The 19,157-nt window shown below is 41.4% G+C and overlaps 1 protein-coding gene across 1 annotated transcript in view; it reads left to right on the top strand.

The window, feature by feature from the left end:
* The first annotated feature begins 4,507 nt into the window (after positions 1-4,507).
* The window catches only part of Hdac2 (histone deacetylase 2), a 37,998-nt gene continuing 23,348 nt past the window's right edge, over positions 4,508-19,157 (top strand). Inside the window, exon 1 of the mRNA XM_004645890.3 lies at positions 4,508-4,747. Within this exon, the coding sequence (XP_004645947.1) occupies positions 4,696-4,747 (52 nt within the window). The 5' untranslated portion in view covers positions 4,508-4,695. The remainder of the gene's footprint in view (positions 4,748-19,157) is intronic.

Below are 19,157 nucleotides of genomic sequence, written 5' to 3'. Positions count from 1 at the left end.
CAGGCCCATTCCTTACTTTTGCACTGTGAATTTGTACTTTAATGTAATAGTAGCTGGCCTGTATCTCAGCACCTACTCTGAGGGACACAGGAAGCAATCTGTGTGTTTACTCATTTGGTATGCGCAAACAGCAAGAAGTTCGAGTGTTCAAAATGAGATCTCGACCCCCTTTATGCTCCATCTAACTGGTTTCGCATGTTTTTCTGAGCATCACAGAAGATCCAATAGGCCCCACACTCCAGGATTTGTTTAAAAATTTTTTTGTTTTGATTTTTCTGGTAGAAGTAGCCCAGTTCAGTACAGTGGCACATGAAAAACCAGAATGCACATTCTGGAGGAGCTCAAAATAAATTACCAGGGTCCCCATGCATGGATGGTGAAGATGCGCCGGTGTGGTAAAAGCCATGCTTTCACATCAGAGGCGTGGGGTGGGTGGAGGCAACGAAAGTGACTGTCATGACGACTTTGACAGTGGCCATGTGAGCCAGAGTTCTTGTGACAGTGAGATGCACTGAGGAGGGACAGATTCAGACACAGGAAAGGCACACCTTGATTTAGATGACAAAGATAACAGCAATCTGAGTACATAGTAGGAGACACCAAAGCATCTGTGTTAAATATGAAGAACAATGAACCATTCACAGCAGTAGGAGTAATAAAGTATCGCTGTTATATTTTCCCCACCTGCTGACAGGAATTCTAATACCCACAGGCCACTACAAAGAAGGCCATAATGATAATACAGATTCATGAAAGAGATTTACTATAAGAAAGGAACCCTGAATTTATGGAAGCTGACTTTTATCCTGGGAAGTAAGCACACCTACTCTTTGCCAGAGGTGGTAATTTTCTGCAGGTTCCAAAGCTGTTTGTTGTAAAACCATCCTTGAAAAGATAAGTTTGGAACATAAACAGTACTTCAATTTCAAGATATTTAAAACCTACAGAGAGAACTGTTTTCCAACAAAAACCTTTAGCTTATTAGTAGAAATTGACAGAAGCTACTAGTATTTATGAATTAACTTCCAATTTCCATTTTGCATGAACTAAGGCTGCATTCAGCTGTACATAACAAAATTCCAACTACAAATATTTAACTAAAGTGTAGTTTTCTTCTGCACATAAACAGAAGCCTAGAAGCAGACTGTCCCGTTCTGGTACAACTAAACATGAAGTTGTGAAAGACTCAGGTTCTTATACTTTTTGTTCCACTAGCTACATCCTTTGGTTTCCTGGCTCTTGATTGCAACGGAAGTATTCTACTTTCATCTATATAGCTTTGGGCAAAGTAGGAGAGATGACCAGATTTGAAAAAAGCCAAAGATAGGAAAGAGAGTTAAGAAACACGTAAAGTGATTAGGAGAAACAATTATTTCCCTAACACATTATGGATGCAAACATTTCTTGGAAAATTTGGGTAAGCAGATAGATTACACCAAAGTGAAGTAGTTTAGAGGCCATAGGCCAGGCATTAATTCACAAGTTAATAAGAATGACTTGCAAGGTTGCAACTAATTTAGTAAGTAATCTATGGCTGAAAAATACATTTTGAATGCACAATGGTAGCTTGAAATTGTTATAGAAATGCACACTCCAAATAGCACTGTTCCATCGTTTGGTGTTACTCTTCAGATTCATGAGTTGTAGTGTAGTGCTGTGGGCACGAGAATTACTCAGAATTGAGCTCCAGTCTCTTTCGTCTGTGAGACTGTCCTAGCATGTCAGTGTACTTGTCTACTTTTTGGATTACTTTGTATTACTCTGTATTACTCTTTACAAAGAATTTAGCACCAAAAGTTCTAAATTACCCTAGAGTAGAAACAAGCTTATGTGAACAATTCTTTTTATTCACTGATTGTTGCAGTTGTCAACATTTAACTTTTATCATAAAATAAATGTTTCTCAAGAGTCATGTTCCAAAAGAGTTTGTGTATACTTATTATCTCACCTTACTGAATAATCTCAAGGTCCTGAGCATCTTATCAGTGAAAAGGAATGTCTCCATGGAAAGAACGGAAACTAAGGGAAATACTGTAAGGAAATGTAAGACTCACCCGTACTTTCAACTTTCCTTGCTTGTGGCTGGCATCCCAGGTACATGCCACACTGGGCTCCAACTTGCTTCCTTCTATTCCTTCTATCACATGTCTAAATCCTACTATGAAAAGGTTTGGTAGAGTTAAGTTTGGATACGGTAACCATGTTTGGAGCTTATCTATGGGTTTCAATTAATTGTCGGCTTTCCCAGTGCTGAAATAAATATTCTACACTCACAACTTAAAAAGGAGACATTAAATTTGGCTCACAGGTTTGAAAGTTTGGTTCGTGGTGATCTGGCTCTAAGGCAGGAATATCAGGGCAGAACTGAGCAAAGCTGCTCAGCTGATGCCAAACAGAAGCAGAAAAGAGCAGCAGTGCCAGAGAGCAGTGGGTGCAGGACAACACATAGTAGCCAAGACCTCACCTCATGACCCACCAGACACAACCAAGAGGGAGCTTTACTAATCTGCTGGGGATCAAGAAGCTCACATACAGGTCTAACAGTCACATTGATTCCACTGTTAGCTCTGATAACCTATTTTTTTTTTTTTTTTTTTTGTTGGTGACAGGGTCTCGCTGTGTAGCCCAGGCTGACACTGAACTCACAGGTATCCTCCTGCCTCAGCCTCCCAAGTGCTAGTATTACAGGGGTGCACCATCATGGCCAGCTCAACCTAAAATTCTTTAGATAGTGAAGTCATAATTCTGTGCACAACTATTATCACCAGGAAAATCAGCTCCTTCCTTCTCCAATGCCAAATTCTAAGGGTAAACTAATTTGTTTTTCTGGGCTTAAAATCGTTAAATAACAAATATTATAAGACGTTCCTCAACTAATCAAAAAATAAATCCAGGCTCTAGAAGTTCAAAGATAGGTTCTATTGAGACAAACACAATATACTACACTTATTACTACTGTTAAAACTAATCATACAATCCTGGTTGAAAAACTTTTCCAAATAAATTTTCTAACTGAGCTTCTTGATATTCATAAGAGCAATTATTTCCCAAGTAATACTATGTTGTTGTACAGATAAAGTCAATTTTTTTGCTTTTTCATTTTTTCTTGAGACAGGTTTTCATCATGCAGTTCAGGCTGGCTTTGAACTCACTTTGTACTCCTGGCAGATCTCAAAATTGCAGCACTCCTCCTGCCTCAGCCTTCCCAGTGCCGGGTGCACCACCATGCCGGCTTTCAGATCCTTTAATTATAGCAACGAGATGCTGAACTAAAGGAGTCTAAGACATTACTGTCATTTGAATGACACCGAAAACAGACTTGTAAAGAGGGAAGACATCTTTTTGAAGGAAGCAAGTCTCATTTCTGATTTTGCTGTGTTGGGTTCAGCGAAGAACATTACCTTACTCTGTTTTCAGAAGCTTTTAGGGTGAAAAACAAAATTTAGAAAAGTCAAAGCATGTAATTTTTTTCCTCTAAACCAATGTCCTTCCCATTTGAGCTGCATCAGTCACCTGGGTCTTGTTTTGGAAGCCAAACAGAAAAATAAGATTTTTGGCAAGGGATCCAAATAGTTCTTGCCTCCGTGTGGCCGGGGTAAGACAGAATTTGTGTAATGGGGATGGGACGAAAGGGTTATCTGCAGGGTTGGGGCTTAGGGTGAGCACAGGGATGCAGGTACCAAACTTCCAAAGCTTCGAGTTTTCAAAAAGTTCAAACTCCTCCCCCTATGGTCAGCCTAGAGGGGATCAAGTTTCTCGATTCATTCCCCACCCACCCATAGAGGAAGACCGGGAGGGCACTTTTGGGAGACTACTAATTTATTGCATACATCAATGAAGATGATTGTAAACGCGAACGCTTTAAACTGCGCCTCATACACGAGTTTTAAAAACGCTTATTCAAACTCTAGCGATCCCCTCTTGCCTGGCGTCTCTGCAAGTCAGCCCCTCTCAGTAATTACCAGGGGAAAAAGAGAAAAATAAATGAATAAATGAGAAGACCGGGCGGTGCAGAGACAGCGGCTGAACCCCCGGCTACCGAAGCTCGTGGGCGCAGCAAGCGCGGGCTCTGCGCCGCCGGCCGGGGCACGTGGCGGCCTCGGGCCGGAGCTTCGCGACGGTGGGGGAGGGCCGGAGACCGACGCCGAGGGGTCCAGACGCCGCGGCTGGGGCAGAGGTGGGGCCCACTGCGCAGGCCCAGGGTGGGCGCAACCATGTGCGAAAATGCGAGGGGGAACCATAAGCCCGCTCCACACTCCCTTGCTCCACTAGCAGAATGTGTGGTTGCTTTTTCTTCTCTTTTCAGTTATGTACTTGGAGCCGCGCTCCCCTAGATGCGCACCCGTAAATGGAGTGCCACCTCGAGTCGCGAGCGGCCTCTTTCTGCAGCCATGCCCCTGCCTCCCCCACGGAGGCGCAGTGGACGCGCCCGCCTCCCTCCACCACCGGAGGTGGTGCGGCCGCCCCTCCCCCTCCCGGTGTCGCGAGTTGGTGCTGCCACTCCCGGCTCCGAGCTCTCCGGCCGTCGGCCGGGCGGTCCCGAGCCCTCCCGGCGCCGCTTCTGTCCCGCGCTAGGCTTGTCCTCCTCTGCGGGAGCGCCGCCCCCACCAGCCCTCATCTCTTACGCCGAGCCGCGGCGGCAAACAGCAGCAGCGGGAGGAGGAGCCGGGAGGCGGCGGCGGCGGCCCGGAACCCATGGCGTACAGTCAAGGAGGCGGCAAGAAGAAAGTCTGCTACTACTACGACGGTGAGCGCGGGCTCCCTCCTCCCCCAGCGCCGGACCCCGTGGCCCGCGCCGCTCGGGGACCCGCGGGGCTGCGGCCTACTGCGGGGGGCGCCGGGCTGCGGACGGGGGTGCCTGCGCCCGAGGCCGCGGGCTGTGGTCCCGGGCGGGCTCCCGCACCGGAGCGGTCCTTGTCAGTCGGGATTCTGGTCCGGCCCGCGCGGGCCCGGCGGCACAAAGCGGCGGTCGCGAGAGCCCCGCCTCCTCGCTCCCTCCCGGCCCCCAGCCCCCCGCTGCGTCCTTCGGCTCGGGGGTCCCTGCGGGGGCGTCCCCGCCGCTGCCTGCGCCTTCAGCCGCCGCGGGACCCTGGGACCATGGCCCGGGCCGGTGCTGGTTACTGAAGGGGCCCAGCCCAAAAGAGGGACGCCCTTACACTCGGCGTTTCTCAGGGATCGCATCCTTCCCTTTTGTGCGCCGGGTTCTTAGAGCGCCACTTTCGCAGGATTCCCTTGGAAGGGCTGCATTGCCCGGTAACAATTAGGGCTTTGCGAGTTTGAGGTAGGTCGTTCTCTAGGGAAGTAAGGGGAGGTGGCAGGGAAGCGTGGAGCGAGCCGCGGGTAACCGCCGGTGCCGGAGATGGAGCGGGATGCGTCCTGGCTTGCCGCGGTGGGATGTGGTTACCACCCACTTCTTTGTCGCTCTTTGTTCCATCAGGAAGTGTACCCTGCCTGCTCCGGAGGTTTAGGAGACCACTGGCATCTTGCATGTGAAGGCAGTTCCTAGGTGTTAAATCCTGGTGTAGGAAAAGTTTGAGAAGTAGTGCATAAGCACTAAATAAAGAACTCGAAGCAAGTAAGCATGAGCTCACAGTACAGTGAGTTTTAAAAGTCAGATAGCTTATATGTCTCTTAATTTTGTATCTTGTGTCAGCCTAAGTTACATTGTAGTAACATCTTTCACAGATAAAAGACTTAACTGTTTTACTCTTCAGAGTTGGAATAAGGAAATTTGCCAGAGAAGCTAGCCTCAGTGACCCTAAAGTCTTGACTTGTAAGAAGCAATATGCGTTTTTTGATATATTGAAATCACAATATCTTAAAGGTAGGGAAAGACCTCAGAGGACTAGATCAGGAGAAACTTGACTTTGACTTAAAAATGACCATGGTGTCTCTGCATTTAGCCAAGGTTAACCCTGATTAACACCTGTCCTAAATAGTCACTGTGTCTGACGTTTGTTGGAAAAACAAATCTTACAGAAAGCTAGAAGAAAATAGAAATAGTTAGAAAATAGTTTTTGAGAGGACCATGTTTTACGGAAATTGCTTGGGAATTATACCATTTTGGAGGAGCGAAGATGGAAGAACATTTCAGTGTTAACACAAATTGTAGGTTGTATGTATTTCAGTACAGATTTTGAGTTACTGGTGTATCCTTGGCCTGTGGGTGGTCTTGTTGTTGTTGTTGTTGTTTTGTTTTTTGTTTTTATGTTTTTAATCGAATTGCAAAGGAAACAACCCTGTATGTAACTCAGTGTACAAATTAAATTGTTTCTGAAGTTTGAAGATTGGTTCTTGTTAAAGGTTGGTGTGAAGGGGAAAGTTGTGCTTAGGCTTGCAGCTGTCACTTGTTGACAGTGATGGGCCTTGATGGAGTGAGCTTCAGGTAACTTGTCACAGAGTTGAACCTCAGATCCAGGAGGAGCCCTGGAACTCTTTCTAAGCACATAATTTGTTTCTGGGCTTGTGTGTGATGAATCATCGTTGAGAAGGAAGCAGACAGGCACTGGTTCCAGGGGTAGGATGCAGGTTTGAGAGGTAGCCTGAGTCCTGTGGTTTTGCCTTAATAGTGTAGCTGCTTTTCCTGGTTGTCCCCAACTGAATGTTAAAATTGGCAGCTTGGCAGTCTCTTGTGAGTTTTCTGTCTCTGGGGCTTTTATTTTTTTTTTAATTGTTAAAGAAAAAAAAAAAAAAGGATGCAAATAAAGTAACATTTGCACCAAAGAACCTTGATCTTTCAGGTATGCAGGGTGATTGAATTGGGAGTGGGTAACAACAGTAGTAATAGAGCCTAACTAATCTGCTAGCCTGCTTTGGCCAGATTTAATTTGTTGGTAAGGGAAAATAAGAGAGAAAAAAAGGGGCAGGAGAGGAGTGAAGTAATATTAGGTATCCTACCTTTGGGCTTTTGGGGGGGCCATTAAGAGCATTGAGCCTGTTGGTATTTCAGACTGTTTACCATTGAGGCTGTGTATTTCTCAGGGAAAAGATCTTCCATACATAGTCTTATTGTACCCTTTAGATCACTGAAAAGACAGTCTCAAGTGACCCTTCTGGCAGTGAAGGTGCAGTTATTAAACCTTTTGGAAAAAAAGCCTCACAGTTGTTTTTTGTTTGTTTTTGGACTTTTTTTTTTCCCGTGTTTTTAGGGAAGGGTCTACAGGGTGTTTAGGGTCTCACTACTAGATTGGACTCAGTGATCCACCTGTTTTCAGTCTCCCAAGCGCTGGGATTACAGGCGTGTGCCATCACACCCAGTCTCTTGCCTTCTCAGCACCCCTGGGAGCAGGCCCGGGGATCAGGGGTGGATCCCCTGGCCTCTGCGCCTGCTTGCAAGCACTTTAGTGTGCTGAGCTATTTGGCCAGCCCTTGTGTCAAAGTTGCTAGAGATATATTTCTAAATCTTGGTTGTTATTTTATATGCTAGAAGACTGGTAGTGTGTAAAATAGGTAGTCACTAAGATGCCTTTTGGCTTTAAAATGATGAGATTTTAGTTAGAAATGTGGATGTGCTTTGTTTTGAATTAAAGTTGAGTCAGCCACATCTAGTGTTTGTGATGTACACAACACAGTAGGGTTGTACATAAATGTAGCGTATTTTGTTCTTCCTCAGTGCCATTGTCTTCTGTTATTGCCTACATGAATGTTTATGTGTGGTGTAAATCCACAGAAGACTGAGATAGCCTGTGTCTTCCTTTAGAGTTCCTTCACCCCTCATGGTTAAAATTTCAAGTTATTATAGGCTTTCCTCTATTGCCTGAAATTACCGTTGCATTGTATCTTCCTATTGCTTCTGTGACTTAAATTTTCTCCCCATTAAAATGTAAGCTTCATAGGGCTGGCCAGATAGCTCAGCAGACTAAAGCACCTAATCCCAGTGTACAGTGCTGGCCCTGGGGCACGCTGAGCTGGTGAGACTGAGTGTGGTGGCGTGAGCCTGTAATCCCAGTGCTTGGGAGACTGAAAACAGGAGAATCACTACAAGTCTGAACTACACAGTGAAACCCCGTAGACCCTGAACTAAATACACACATATGTACTTGGTGAGGACAGGAAGTTCTCATGTTCATGTTTGCAACATCTAATTTTGAATTATTGACGAATAAATGATTAACTTATAGGCAACATTTTCATATTGCATGCTTTGTAATTCTTAGAACTGTTCTGAGTTCTAATCCTGGGGCAGGATTGGGTGGCATTTTATCTGCTTTATGGATGAAAAGTATTTTTCTCTTTTCTGAGACAAAATGCCTGACACTGACAGTTGAAGGAGGAAAGGTTTATTTGGCTCAGTTTTGTAAAGGTTTCAGGTTTTTAATTTCCTGACTCCAGGGCAGCATGGCCTGTCAGAGGGGCGTCACAGAGGAGAAACACCCCAGGACAGACAGAAAGAGGCAAATGACATGTACCAAGCAGTGAAGCTGTTTCTGTGCCTTATATCCTGTTCAGGCTTCTCGCCCTTAGGGTGGGACAGCCATCATCTTAGCATCACGCTGTGCAGTTCCCACATCACACCCTTGATCCCAGGACCACACACCTTAGATCCAACCTGTTGAAAAGCCCCACGTATGAGAGCATGAGATAAGCCACAGTAGTATTCACACAACTCACCACCTTCCTATTCTACAGCATACTTTTTTTTTTTTTTTTTTTTTTGGCGGAACCAGGGATTGTACTCAGGCCCTTGAACTTGCCAGGGAAGTGCTTATTCTACTGAGCCATCTCACCGGCCCTTCAACATCATACTTTAATGTCCAGGAAGAAATCAAAACCTGGACTATAAAGTATTTTTCCCCCTCCTTTTTATAGAGTTCCTGCTGCTATCAGGAAAAGTATTAGTAAATTGTTCTTTTGCTTAGAAAAAAAATTTAAAATGTTGAGAAATTCTTGCAACAGTAGAACTTGGGGAGGTGTATTAAAGGGTATTAATAAATTGAAGTATGGATGAGATCAGAGCTTTTAAAAAGTTGAAGTCTAAGGGTGTTTGTTCTAGCTACTAACTCATTTCATTTGCTTCAGGTGGTCACTTTAGGTACAGAAATACCAAATGGGTTTAAAGTTCCTACTGTGTGGCACATAGAGGAAAGATACTTAAAAGAAATGAAAGGTTGTATCTTAGTCAGAGAAGGTGATGTTTGATAAGTAGTAATCAGACCTAGAAATGGGTAAGGCCTGGAGAGTGGGCTAATCTTGCTAGGAAAGTTTCTTAGGAAAATATTGCAGGTAGTTAGAATCTGATATACCAAGAAGGTGGGGAAATCTGGAGTTTGCAGAGCTAGGCAGTAAAGGTCTATACCGTATAAGACTTTCTAGTAAGAGATGGTAGTCTTTTTTTTTTTTTTTTTTTTTTTTTTTTTTTCTTGAGACCTGTTCCTCTAGAATCACTGATTAGCAGACCAAAATCTCACTGTGTAGTCCAGGCTACCTTTGAACAACTTGCAGTAATCGTGCTTCAGCTCACATAAAATGTAATGGTTGTATTTTAGATGAAAATAAGAAATTTGAGAGAGACTTGGAGGGTAAAATCAATAGAACTTATTGATGCTTTGGAAATGGAAATAGGGCTGGGGAATTTTGGTAAAGAATAGAGGATGATTCCTAGATTTCTGGTTTGAATGGTTAAAGGTGGGTTTTGGTACCACTCACTAAGATTATGAAGACTAATGGAAGGCTTTGTTTTGAACACCTTATATTTGAGATCTTTATTTAGTTTCCTCTGTGATTCTGGAACCCAAGGGGGAGAGACTGGTCACAGAAATTTAAATTTAGGATTATCACTTTGTACAATAGCCGATAAAATACAGTACTGGTGCTGGAAAAGGCACTGTAGACAAAAAGATCATGGACTAATAGCTGAGAGCTTTGAACTGATGGACCCAGGCACCTTGAATATTGCTTACCTGGCAAGCAGTAGGCTTTTGATCCATTAATGATGAATGAACTTTAGAAAAACCCTGTATTAAAAGCCTGGCAGAAAAGTAGAACTGGGTTAGAAGTAGAACCCAAGAAAGTGGTGTAGTGGAAACCCAGACTCAGTATGAGGAGGAGAATTGAACCATTTGTGGGAAATCTAATAGTGTACTAATATAATACAGCAGCTTTTTCATGTTTTTTTTCCCCTGAATCTCCTTTTAACAGCCATCTTCAGGGGTAAAAGTGATCCTGAAATAAAAAATGATCTGAAAATGGCAAACTTTTTTTGTAACTCAAAAGCTTAACCTGAATTATGTATAATCTTTGTTCTATTTATTTTGAATATTTATGAATTGTGCAAAAATACCTTTGACTATAGAATGCTACTTAGACATGAGATCATTATGTGTGGCAGATGTAATGTAATTACCTTCAACAAAATCTGAAAGTCCCAAAATATGAAGCACTTCTGGTTCCAAGAACCTTGGGTAGAGATTGATTGGGCCTTAGTGGCCACATCCATGCTGGTACCTTCTCTTTGCATTGTGTTGCTCTGCGTTTTGAGAGAAAAATAACCATAAAACAGTTTCAAAACAGGTTAGTAGCAGAGTTAACAATAATTAATACATTCGTATTGTCATCTTGTTATTCAGATAGAGGCATGAGATCTTGTTCAGACAATATTAACACAAACCTTTCTTGTTAATGAACTAAGAGAAGCTGTATAACCATCCTATCTTGTGTATAAATACATATTTTTCTTTTTCCTTTCCGCTTCCCCTCATCTGTTTATTTTTTCTTTTGAACATTGTCTTCCCAGTTCACAACATGTAATGTACATTTTGGATCTTATTTGATCTTTCAGCTTCTTACACCATAGAGACAATATGTTATTTACATATATGGACCTGACTTATCCATTCACCTATAAAAATCTCAAGGTTATCCTTTGTGGCAGAGTAGTATTTCATATATCTTTCTTATTCATTCTTTAGTTGGTGGGCATTTGGGTTGTTTCCAAGATTTAGCTATTAGAAATTGTACTGCAATAAATGTGGATGCACATGTATTGCTGTGGTTTGATATTTTTTATTCTTCAGGGAAGTTACACATAAGTGGAATAGCTGGGTTGAATGGGACCTCTACTCTTAGGTTTTGTTTTTTTGGGAGGTTTTTTTTGGTGGAACCGGGGATTGAACTCAGGCCTTTGCACTTGCCAGGCAAGCACTTAACTCTAATGAGCAATCTCCCCGGCCCCAACTCTTAGGTTTTTAAGGACTCTTCACACTGATTTCCACAGTGGTCACAACAGTCTACACTCCCACCAGCAGTAGCGGATTCCTTTTTCCTCATAGCCTCGCCAGTATTTATTTGTTTTCTTTCTTTCTTTTTCTTTTTTTCCTTAAATTTTCTTTATTTTTTATTTATTTGGTACAGGGTTTCACTACACAGCTTGTACACACAGTGACCCTCCTGTCTCAGCCTCCCCTGTGCTGGGATTACAGGCTTGTGCCATCACACCTGGTTTCAGGAGCTGGCACAGCATGCAGTACCAGGAATTGAATTTGGGTCCTTGAGCTTGCCAAGTAGGTGCTTAGACCATAGAGCTCTCTCTCCAACCCCTATTTGTTGATTTGATGATAGCAATTCTCTCTAGGGTGAGATGGAATCTTAGTCTTTTAATTTACATCTGTTGATTGACCAATGATGTTGAACTTTTTTTCATGTATTTGTCATTTGTATTTCTTCATCTGAGAAGTGTAAATTTATCTCAGATGCCCATTTTTAGAGTGCATCTTTGATTTTGGGGATTTTATTTTTTTCAATTCTTTGCCCTTTGAGAGACAACTGGATATAAATTTGTTTCCACTGTGTGGGCTGACTTCACTCTCTTGGTAATTTCTTTTGTTGTACAAAAGTTTTTTAATAAGGTAAAAATCCCAGTTTTTAAATTCTTTGTTTTTTCCCTTGCAGTCTGGGTTTTATTCCAGAAATCTCTACGTGTACCTGTATCTTGAGACTTCTGTGTATTTTCTCTTCCAGTAAATTTAGTTTCTAATATTTAGTTCTTTGATCCATTTTTACTTTAGTGCATGGTGATAGACATGGGTCTAGTTTTAGTCTTGGGCATGTGGAAAGCCAGTTGTTTCAGCACCATTTGTTAAAGAGAATCTTCAGCAGACATGTTTGGCTCCTTTGTCAAAGGTAATTTGTCAGAAGCTGAATGTGGGGTTGTATTCTCATCTTGTATTCTGTACCTTTGATCCTCAGGCCTGTTTTTTTTTTTGTTGTTGTTTGTTTGTTTGTTTTTGTTTTGGGGTTGTTTTGTTTTGTTTGCCAATACTATGCTAATTTTGTCACTATAGCTTTGTAATATAATTTCAGGTCTAGGATTGTGTTTCTTCCTGCCTTGCCTTTGTTGCCAAAGATTGCCTGTGCTAGTCTAGGTCTCATCTGGTTCCAAATGAATTTTAGGAATGTTTTCTTTAGATCAGTGAGGTATACTGATGATATTTTGATCAGTATTGCACTAAATCTGTATATAGCAGTTTTGAGAGTATGGGCATCTTCACTATGTTGGCTCTATCCATGAGCAAGGGATGTCTTTCCATTTTCTGGGATTTTCACTGTACAGATCTTTTACATTCTTCATTGAATTGATTCCTAAGTATTTTTGGGGTTTTTTTAGATACAGTTGTGAAGGGTATGGTTTCCCTAATTTCTTTCCCAGTGAGTTGGTTGCTTGTGTACAGGAATGCTGTTGAGTTTTGAGTGTTGACTTTGTATCACACTATACTACTGAATTTGGATATAAGATCTACAAAGTTTTTTGGTGGGAGTTTTTGGGATCTTTTATGTATCTTGTCATCTGCAAGTAATGATAATTTAGCTTCTCAGTTACTCTTCTCTCATTTCTGGGACAAATACCTGACCTTCAAAAAGAAGAAATGTTTATTTAGCTCATGTGGCACGTGTCAGAGGGCAGCCTTTCATGGCAGCAGCAAAGAGCAAAAGTAAAGGGATGAGTAACAGCAACAGTGGTTACAGAGAGCAAGTCTGTCTATATGTTACATTCAGGCTGTCTGCCCCAGGTTAGGTATAGCACTCAAACCCAGAATCCCAGCACTTCTCAGGCCTTTATAATCTCAGCAGTACTCAGACCCATAAGCCCAGCCTTGGATCATGAATTAAGCACAAACTGATGAACTGTGCCTCAATGATTACATGAGGCTTTTGGGGGACAAACACAGACCATAACATTCCACCCCAGTACCCTCAAAGACTCATCACATCCCTTTATGCAAAAGACATTTTAGTCCATCTCTAGGAGTTGCCAGAGTCCCATCAATTTCAGCATCACTGAAAAATCCAAGTCCCAAGTCTCCTCCAAGATGTAAGACAAACTTTTCGCTCTGAGTCCCTGCACAAAAGAAAATTTAAACACAACATTCACAGGCACAAGACAAACATTACCATTCAAAAAGGTGTAAACTACAGGGGAATACAAAGCATTGGGACCAACACAAGTCCAAAAGCCAGCAGGGCAAACATTAAGTCCTGTGGTTCCATGTGGAAGATTTGAAGCATTCTGTGGTTAAGTTGTGAACTCCATGTGGCTCTGCCCCATGGCACTCTTGGTGGTACCTTTTATGGCTTCTTAGGCTGGCTTTGCTCCCTCCTTGCTGTTTCCTTTAGATGATCCATGTTCCTGGCTTTTCCAAACTTCTGGGTTTTCCATTGCACATTAAGCTTCTCACGCTCTGTGTCACACACTGCCCCCTCTGGGGCACACTGCCTGGCCTCCCAGGCCTTCTAAAATCGCAGGTGGAAGCCTTTTAAACCTCAGAACTCCTGCGGGTTCTGCTCTCAATTGGAGCAGTAGCCAGGCTTTCTTCTCTCTTGGCATAAGGGTCAAGTGCGTGGATCACTGAACACTCTTATCCTGATTCTGAGGAATAAATTCTCCATGCTGGCTCTATTCTGGAACCTTATGTGGCCACTGCCGCCATTCTGGAACCATTCTGGGGCTCCTTGCAGCTTTTTTGCCCAAGGCAAAGTCCCACACCCTTATGGTTCTGAGGCTGTAAAGGGTAGAGACCTGCCACCTCCTGTGATGCCCTCAGGCTATCCTTTTGATTCTTTTGTTCCTTCTCAGTGGAGATCCTCTCAGCTCTATCTTTGCATTCCACAGCTTTATTGGAGCTTCTTTTCTGGCCAAACTTCCAACATTTTAAATTAACCTGCTGGGCTCTTTGCTCTTGATTCTCCTTTTTTTTTTTTTTTTTTGGAACCAGGGATTGAACTCAGGCCCCTGTGCTTGCCAGGCAAGCGCTTACTCTACTGAGCTATCTCCTCAACCCCTGATTATCTTTATTGAAAACGTAAATCTGGGTAAAAGCCCCCAACAACAGCCATGCTACTGCCTCATATTTGGCTGCTTTGAAATACCTTTTGAAAGATTAATCAGTCCGCCATGCTCAACTTCAGTCTCAGTCTCTGAACACTAGCAAAATACAAACAGACTTGCTGCCACACCTTAACACAAATCATCTGGAGTTCAACAACCAATGCAGTCCTTCCCAGCAGAAACCTCCCAAGCCTGGTCTTTTCTTTTAGCCTTCTGGTCTTACGAGCTCTGACCAGAATCTCCCATGCAAAACAGCCAAAGCTGTTCCAGGGCTTTGCTCATAAGTGGCATCTCCAAACCCTTCTTATCTCTTCCCATAAGTCATTCTCAAAAGCTCATAATTCACATGGTCAGGTTTAGCCACCACAGTGACCCCACTCCTCCGGTACCAAATTCTGTCTCATTTACTCTTCTCATTGCTGGGACAAATGCTCAACACTCAAAATGAAGGAAGGAAAGGTTTATTTAGCTCACAGTTACAGGAGGTTTCAGTCTATATTCAGCTGGCTCCAAAGCAGTGTGGCACATGGCAGAGAGCAAGTCTGTCTCTCTTGTTACATCCAGGCTGTCTGCACCAGGCTGGACCCATAATCCCAGCCTTGGATCATGAATTAATCACAAATTGTTGAACTGTGCCTCAATGACTACATGAGGCTTTGGGGGGACAAATACACACAAATCCATAACACTGTCTTTATTCCTTTTTTATTTTTTTCTTGTCTAATTGCTTGGGCTAATGTTTCCAGAACTATATTGATTAACAGTATTGGTAATGTACATTTTTATCTTGATGACAGTAGATATCTTTGACTTTAGAATGAAAGCTTTCAGATTTTGACCGTTTAGTATGATGTTAGCTGTCAGTTTGTCATAGATGGCTTTTATAAGATCAACGTAAAGACCCATCTATTCCAGTTTTCTGTAGGGTTTATCATGTATGGGTGTTGGGTTTTGTCAAATGCTTTTTCTGCATCTATTGAGATACCCATGTGATTTTTCTCTTTGCTTCTGTTAATAATGGTGCATAACATTTATTGATTTGCATATGTTGGACTATCCATGGCTGCCTTGGATGAATCCTGTTTAGTCATGATATGTAATCTGGATTGCTGTACTGTTTTCTAGTATCTTATTCAGAATTTATGCATGTATGTTCATTATGAAGATTGGTCTGAAATTTTCTTTTTTTGGTTGCATTCTTCTCTTTTTTAAAAATCAGAGTAATACCTGCTCCCAGGAGTGATTTTGGAAGTACTGATTTCCTTCAGTTTCTTTAGAGTTTCAGCATTAATAGCATTAATTCTTCTCTAAATTTCTTGTGGAATTCATCAGTGAATCCCTTAAGGCCTGGGTTTTTCTTTGTTGGTAAATTTTTAGTTACGTTGTCAATTTCCTTGGCTGATATTGGGTTATTAGAATTTTTATATTTTCTTGGTTAAGTTTTGGTAATTTGATTATGTCTAGAAATCTGTCCATTTGTTATGCATTTCCCATCTTATTAAAATGCAAGGTCTTAAGAGTAGGTATAAATGATCCAGATTTCTGTGGAATCTGTTTTGATTTCCATCTTTTCATTTTTAATTGCTTAAATTTGTGGAGTTTTTTGATGAAGTTGGCTAACGGTTTATCAGTTCTGTTCATTCTTTGAAAGAACCAACTTTTCAATTCATTCTTTGTATTTTTTTTTTAGTCTTTATTGCATAAAATGTCCTTCATATAAGCTTTGAGTTTGATTTATTTTTTAAAAGTTTGAGGTTCAACATTAGGTTGCTTATTTGAGCTTGTTCTATTCTCCTTATGTGTGAGTTCACTATATATTTTTCTTACCTGACTGCTTTTATTGCATCCTATAAGTTTCAGTATTTTGCAATGGCATTGTTAAGGTTTATATGTTATGTGTCTAGGTGTCCCCCAAATCCTCGTGCAGGTATGGGACTGGCTTGTAGAGTTTTTGATTGATTCATGGTCCATTGCTGAGATTATAGGTGTGAGTGCTCCCCCCACCCTGGGGCAGATAGCCTGCATAAAATGTAAGGGAGGGAAAGAGGCTTCCTTCTCCCTTTTCACTCTTGCAGCTTTTGCTGTTTTCGGCCACCATGAACATTTTCCCTCTGCCATGTGCAACTCCACCTTGGAGCCAGAAGAGTAAGGATTAAACCCTCCAAAAACTGTGAGCTGAATAAATCTTACCTTCCTTAATTTGGGGTGTCAGGTACTTTGTCTCAGCAGTGAGAAAAATATCCAAGACAGGTATTATCATTTAACTGTATGTACTATTTAATTTCATTTTTAATTTCCTCTCTGACCCATTGGTTGCTCAGAAAGATATTGTTTAATTTCCAAGTTTATTTAGTTTTTGTGATTTCTTGTCATTGATTTCCAGTTTCATTGTGCTGTGGTCAGATAGTATGCATGGGATGATTTCAATTCCTGTACATATAGTTAAACATGTCTTGTCAGCTAATATGTGGTTTATTTTGGAGACTGTCCCATGTGAAGCTGAGAACCTTTATTCTAATGTTTTGGGGTGAGACACTATAGACATCTACCAAGTCAGTTTGTTCACAGCCTTGGTTTAATTCTAATTTTTTTTGTTGGTTTGTGGTTTTGGTTTTGGTTTGGTTTGGTTTTTTGTTTGTTTTTTGTTTTTGTCTAGTTGATCTGTTTGTGAGAGTGGGTTATTAAGGTCTACAGTTGTGTTAGTGCCTATTTGGTTTTCACGTCTGTTAATATTTTATGTAGTTGGGCCAACCTGTGTTTGGTGCATAAGTATTTACAGTTGTTATGTCTTCTTACAGTTTTCCCTTAACAAGTAGGTATTGACCTTCTTGGTCACTTTTGATCAGTTTCCATCCTTTGACTTTCAGTCTGTGAATTTCTTCTTGGGTTAAATGTGATTCTTGAACGCAGCATATTGTTGAATCTTGCTTTTTAAATTTATTTTATTCATTTATTTATTTGGTATTGGGGATCAAACTCAGGACCTTGTGCTTACCAGGCAGGTGCTTATGCCACTGAGCTATCTCCCTGGCCTAGATCTTGCTTCATGATCCATTCTGCCAGTCTCTCTTTTGATTGGTGGGTTGAGACCATTTACATTGATGATTATGACTAATAGGTATTGAGTGGTATTTTTTTTTCCATATTGTTTGTTTACTGTCATTCTCCTCTGTTTGATTGTCCTACTATCAAGTCTTCTTTCTATTGTTTTTTATGTGTTTGTGATCTTTATTGTTTCTAATAATGTTCTTCAGAATATTTTGTAGAGTTGATTTGGTAATCATAACTTTCTTCACTTGTTCTCTGTCATAGAAGTATCTTATTTTTCTATTGATTTTGAAAAATAGTTCTGTAGGGTCCATCATTCTGGGTTGAAAATTATTTTCCTTTAAGGATTGAAATGCCTCATTTCAAGTTCTCTCTTTTTTTTTTTTGCGAAACCGGTGTTTGAACTCAGACCCTTGCGCTTACCAGGGAAGCACTTATTCTACTGAGCCATCTCACCGGCCCCAATACTCCAAGTTCTCTTTGATTTGGAGGTTTGTGTTGAGAAATCTGCTGTGATTCTGAAGGGCTTTCCTGTGTAGGTGATATGTTCCTTTTTTCAGCTGCTTTGTAATATTTTGTTCTTGTGCTGAATTTCTGAAATCTTCTAAAATGAAGTAACTTTTTGGTTTTGTTTTAATGCATTTGGCACAGGGTCTCACTGTGCAGCTCGGACTCATAGTGATCCTTTTTTTTTCATCCTCCCCAGCACTGGGATTGTAGGCTTGCACAATCATGCCTGGTCTCTGTGGCTGGCTCATTGTGCCTGAGGGCGGGGCCTGTGCAGCATGTGGTGCCAGAGATCGAACCACGGTCCCTGCACTTGCCTAAGCAGGTGCTTAGTCCACTGAACTATCTCACCAACCCTTGAATTTCTGAAATCTTACTATATTCCTTGGTAAAGATTCATTTTGGTCATTGCTATTTGGAATTCTATATGCATTATTTATTTGTATGTCAAATTCTTAATTCATGTTTGGGAAGTTTTCTGCCATTTCTTTGAAGAGGTTTTTAATGTATTTTGTGCTGTCTCCAGATTTCTTACACAAATGCTCTTTATGTTGCTGTTTTTTCTTTCTCCTATATTGTTGCATTGATTTTTTTTTTCATGATCTTTTGCAGATTTTAAGGTATCGTTATTTTCCTGGTGGCTAGTTGTATTTCTGTCTTCTAGATCTAATATTCAGTCCTCTCCATTTGTTTTGCTGCATATGCTTTCAGTGGAGTTTCTAATCTGCATTTCTATTTGGATGTATCATTGATTCCATTGTCTGTGTTTGCATTCCTGGTTTTCATTTTCCTGAGCTCCTCTATTTATCTGTGTCTGCTTTAATGTTTGGTTGTTTGTTTTTGGTGGCTGCTTCCATTTGTTTTTTTCACTTCAGATACTATCATTTCAGAGAGTTGGTGTCTGTAGGATTCCAATTTCATCTCTGCTCTGCACGTACCATAGGTGGGTAGGTTGCTTGGGATTGCATTTTGCTTCTTTATCTTGTCATTTTCTATTTTGTTTTGTTCTAGGTTGGAGCTTGTAGATTTCTTAAATTAGATAATCTTATCACTCGTGTCAAGGCTTTCTTATGGGGTGTATGTTCCTCTGGATGTCTTCTAGATGTAGGTGATTCTTGGTCTTTATATTAAGAAGGACCTACCTTCTCAATATGTTAAGTCTGAGGAGTGGCTGTCAATTCAACTTAGTCCATTCCTTTGGTTCTGAACTCTGGTGATGGCTATGATCCCTTACAATTGCACTGTTGTTATACCGGGAGGGAAAAACTGGTTATAGCATGTA

Source organism: Octodon degus, unplaced genomic scaffold (assembly GCF_000260255.1).
Source record: "Octodon degus isolate 3935 unplaced genomic scaffold, OctDeg1.0 scaffold00241, whole genome shotgun sequence".
NCBI lineage: Eukaryota > Metazoa > Chordata > Mammalia > Rodentia > Octodontidae > Octodon > Octodon degus.
Note: the sequence above shows the minus strand (reverse complement) of the source record. Positions and strands in the feature narration are given on the sequence as shown.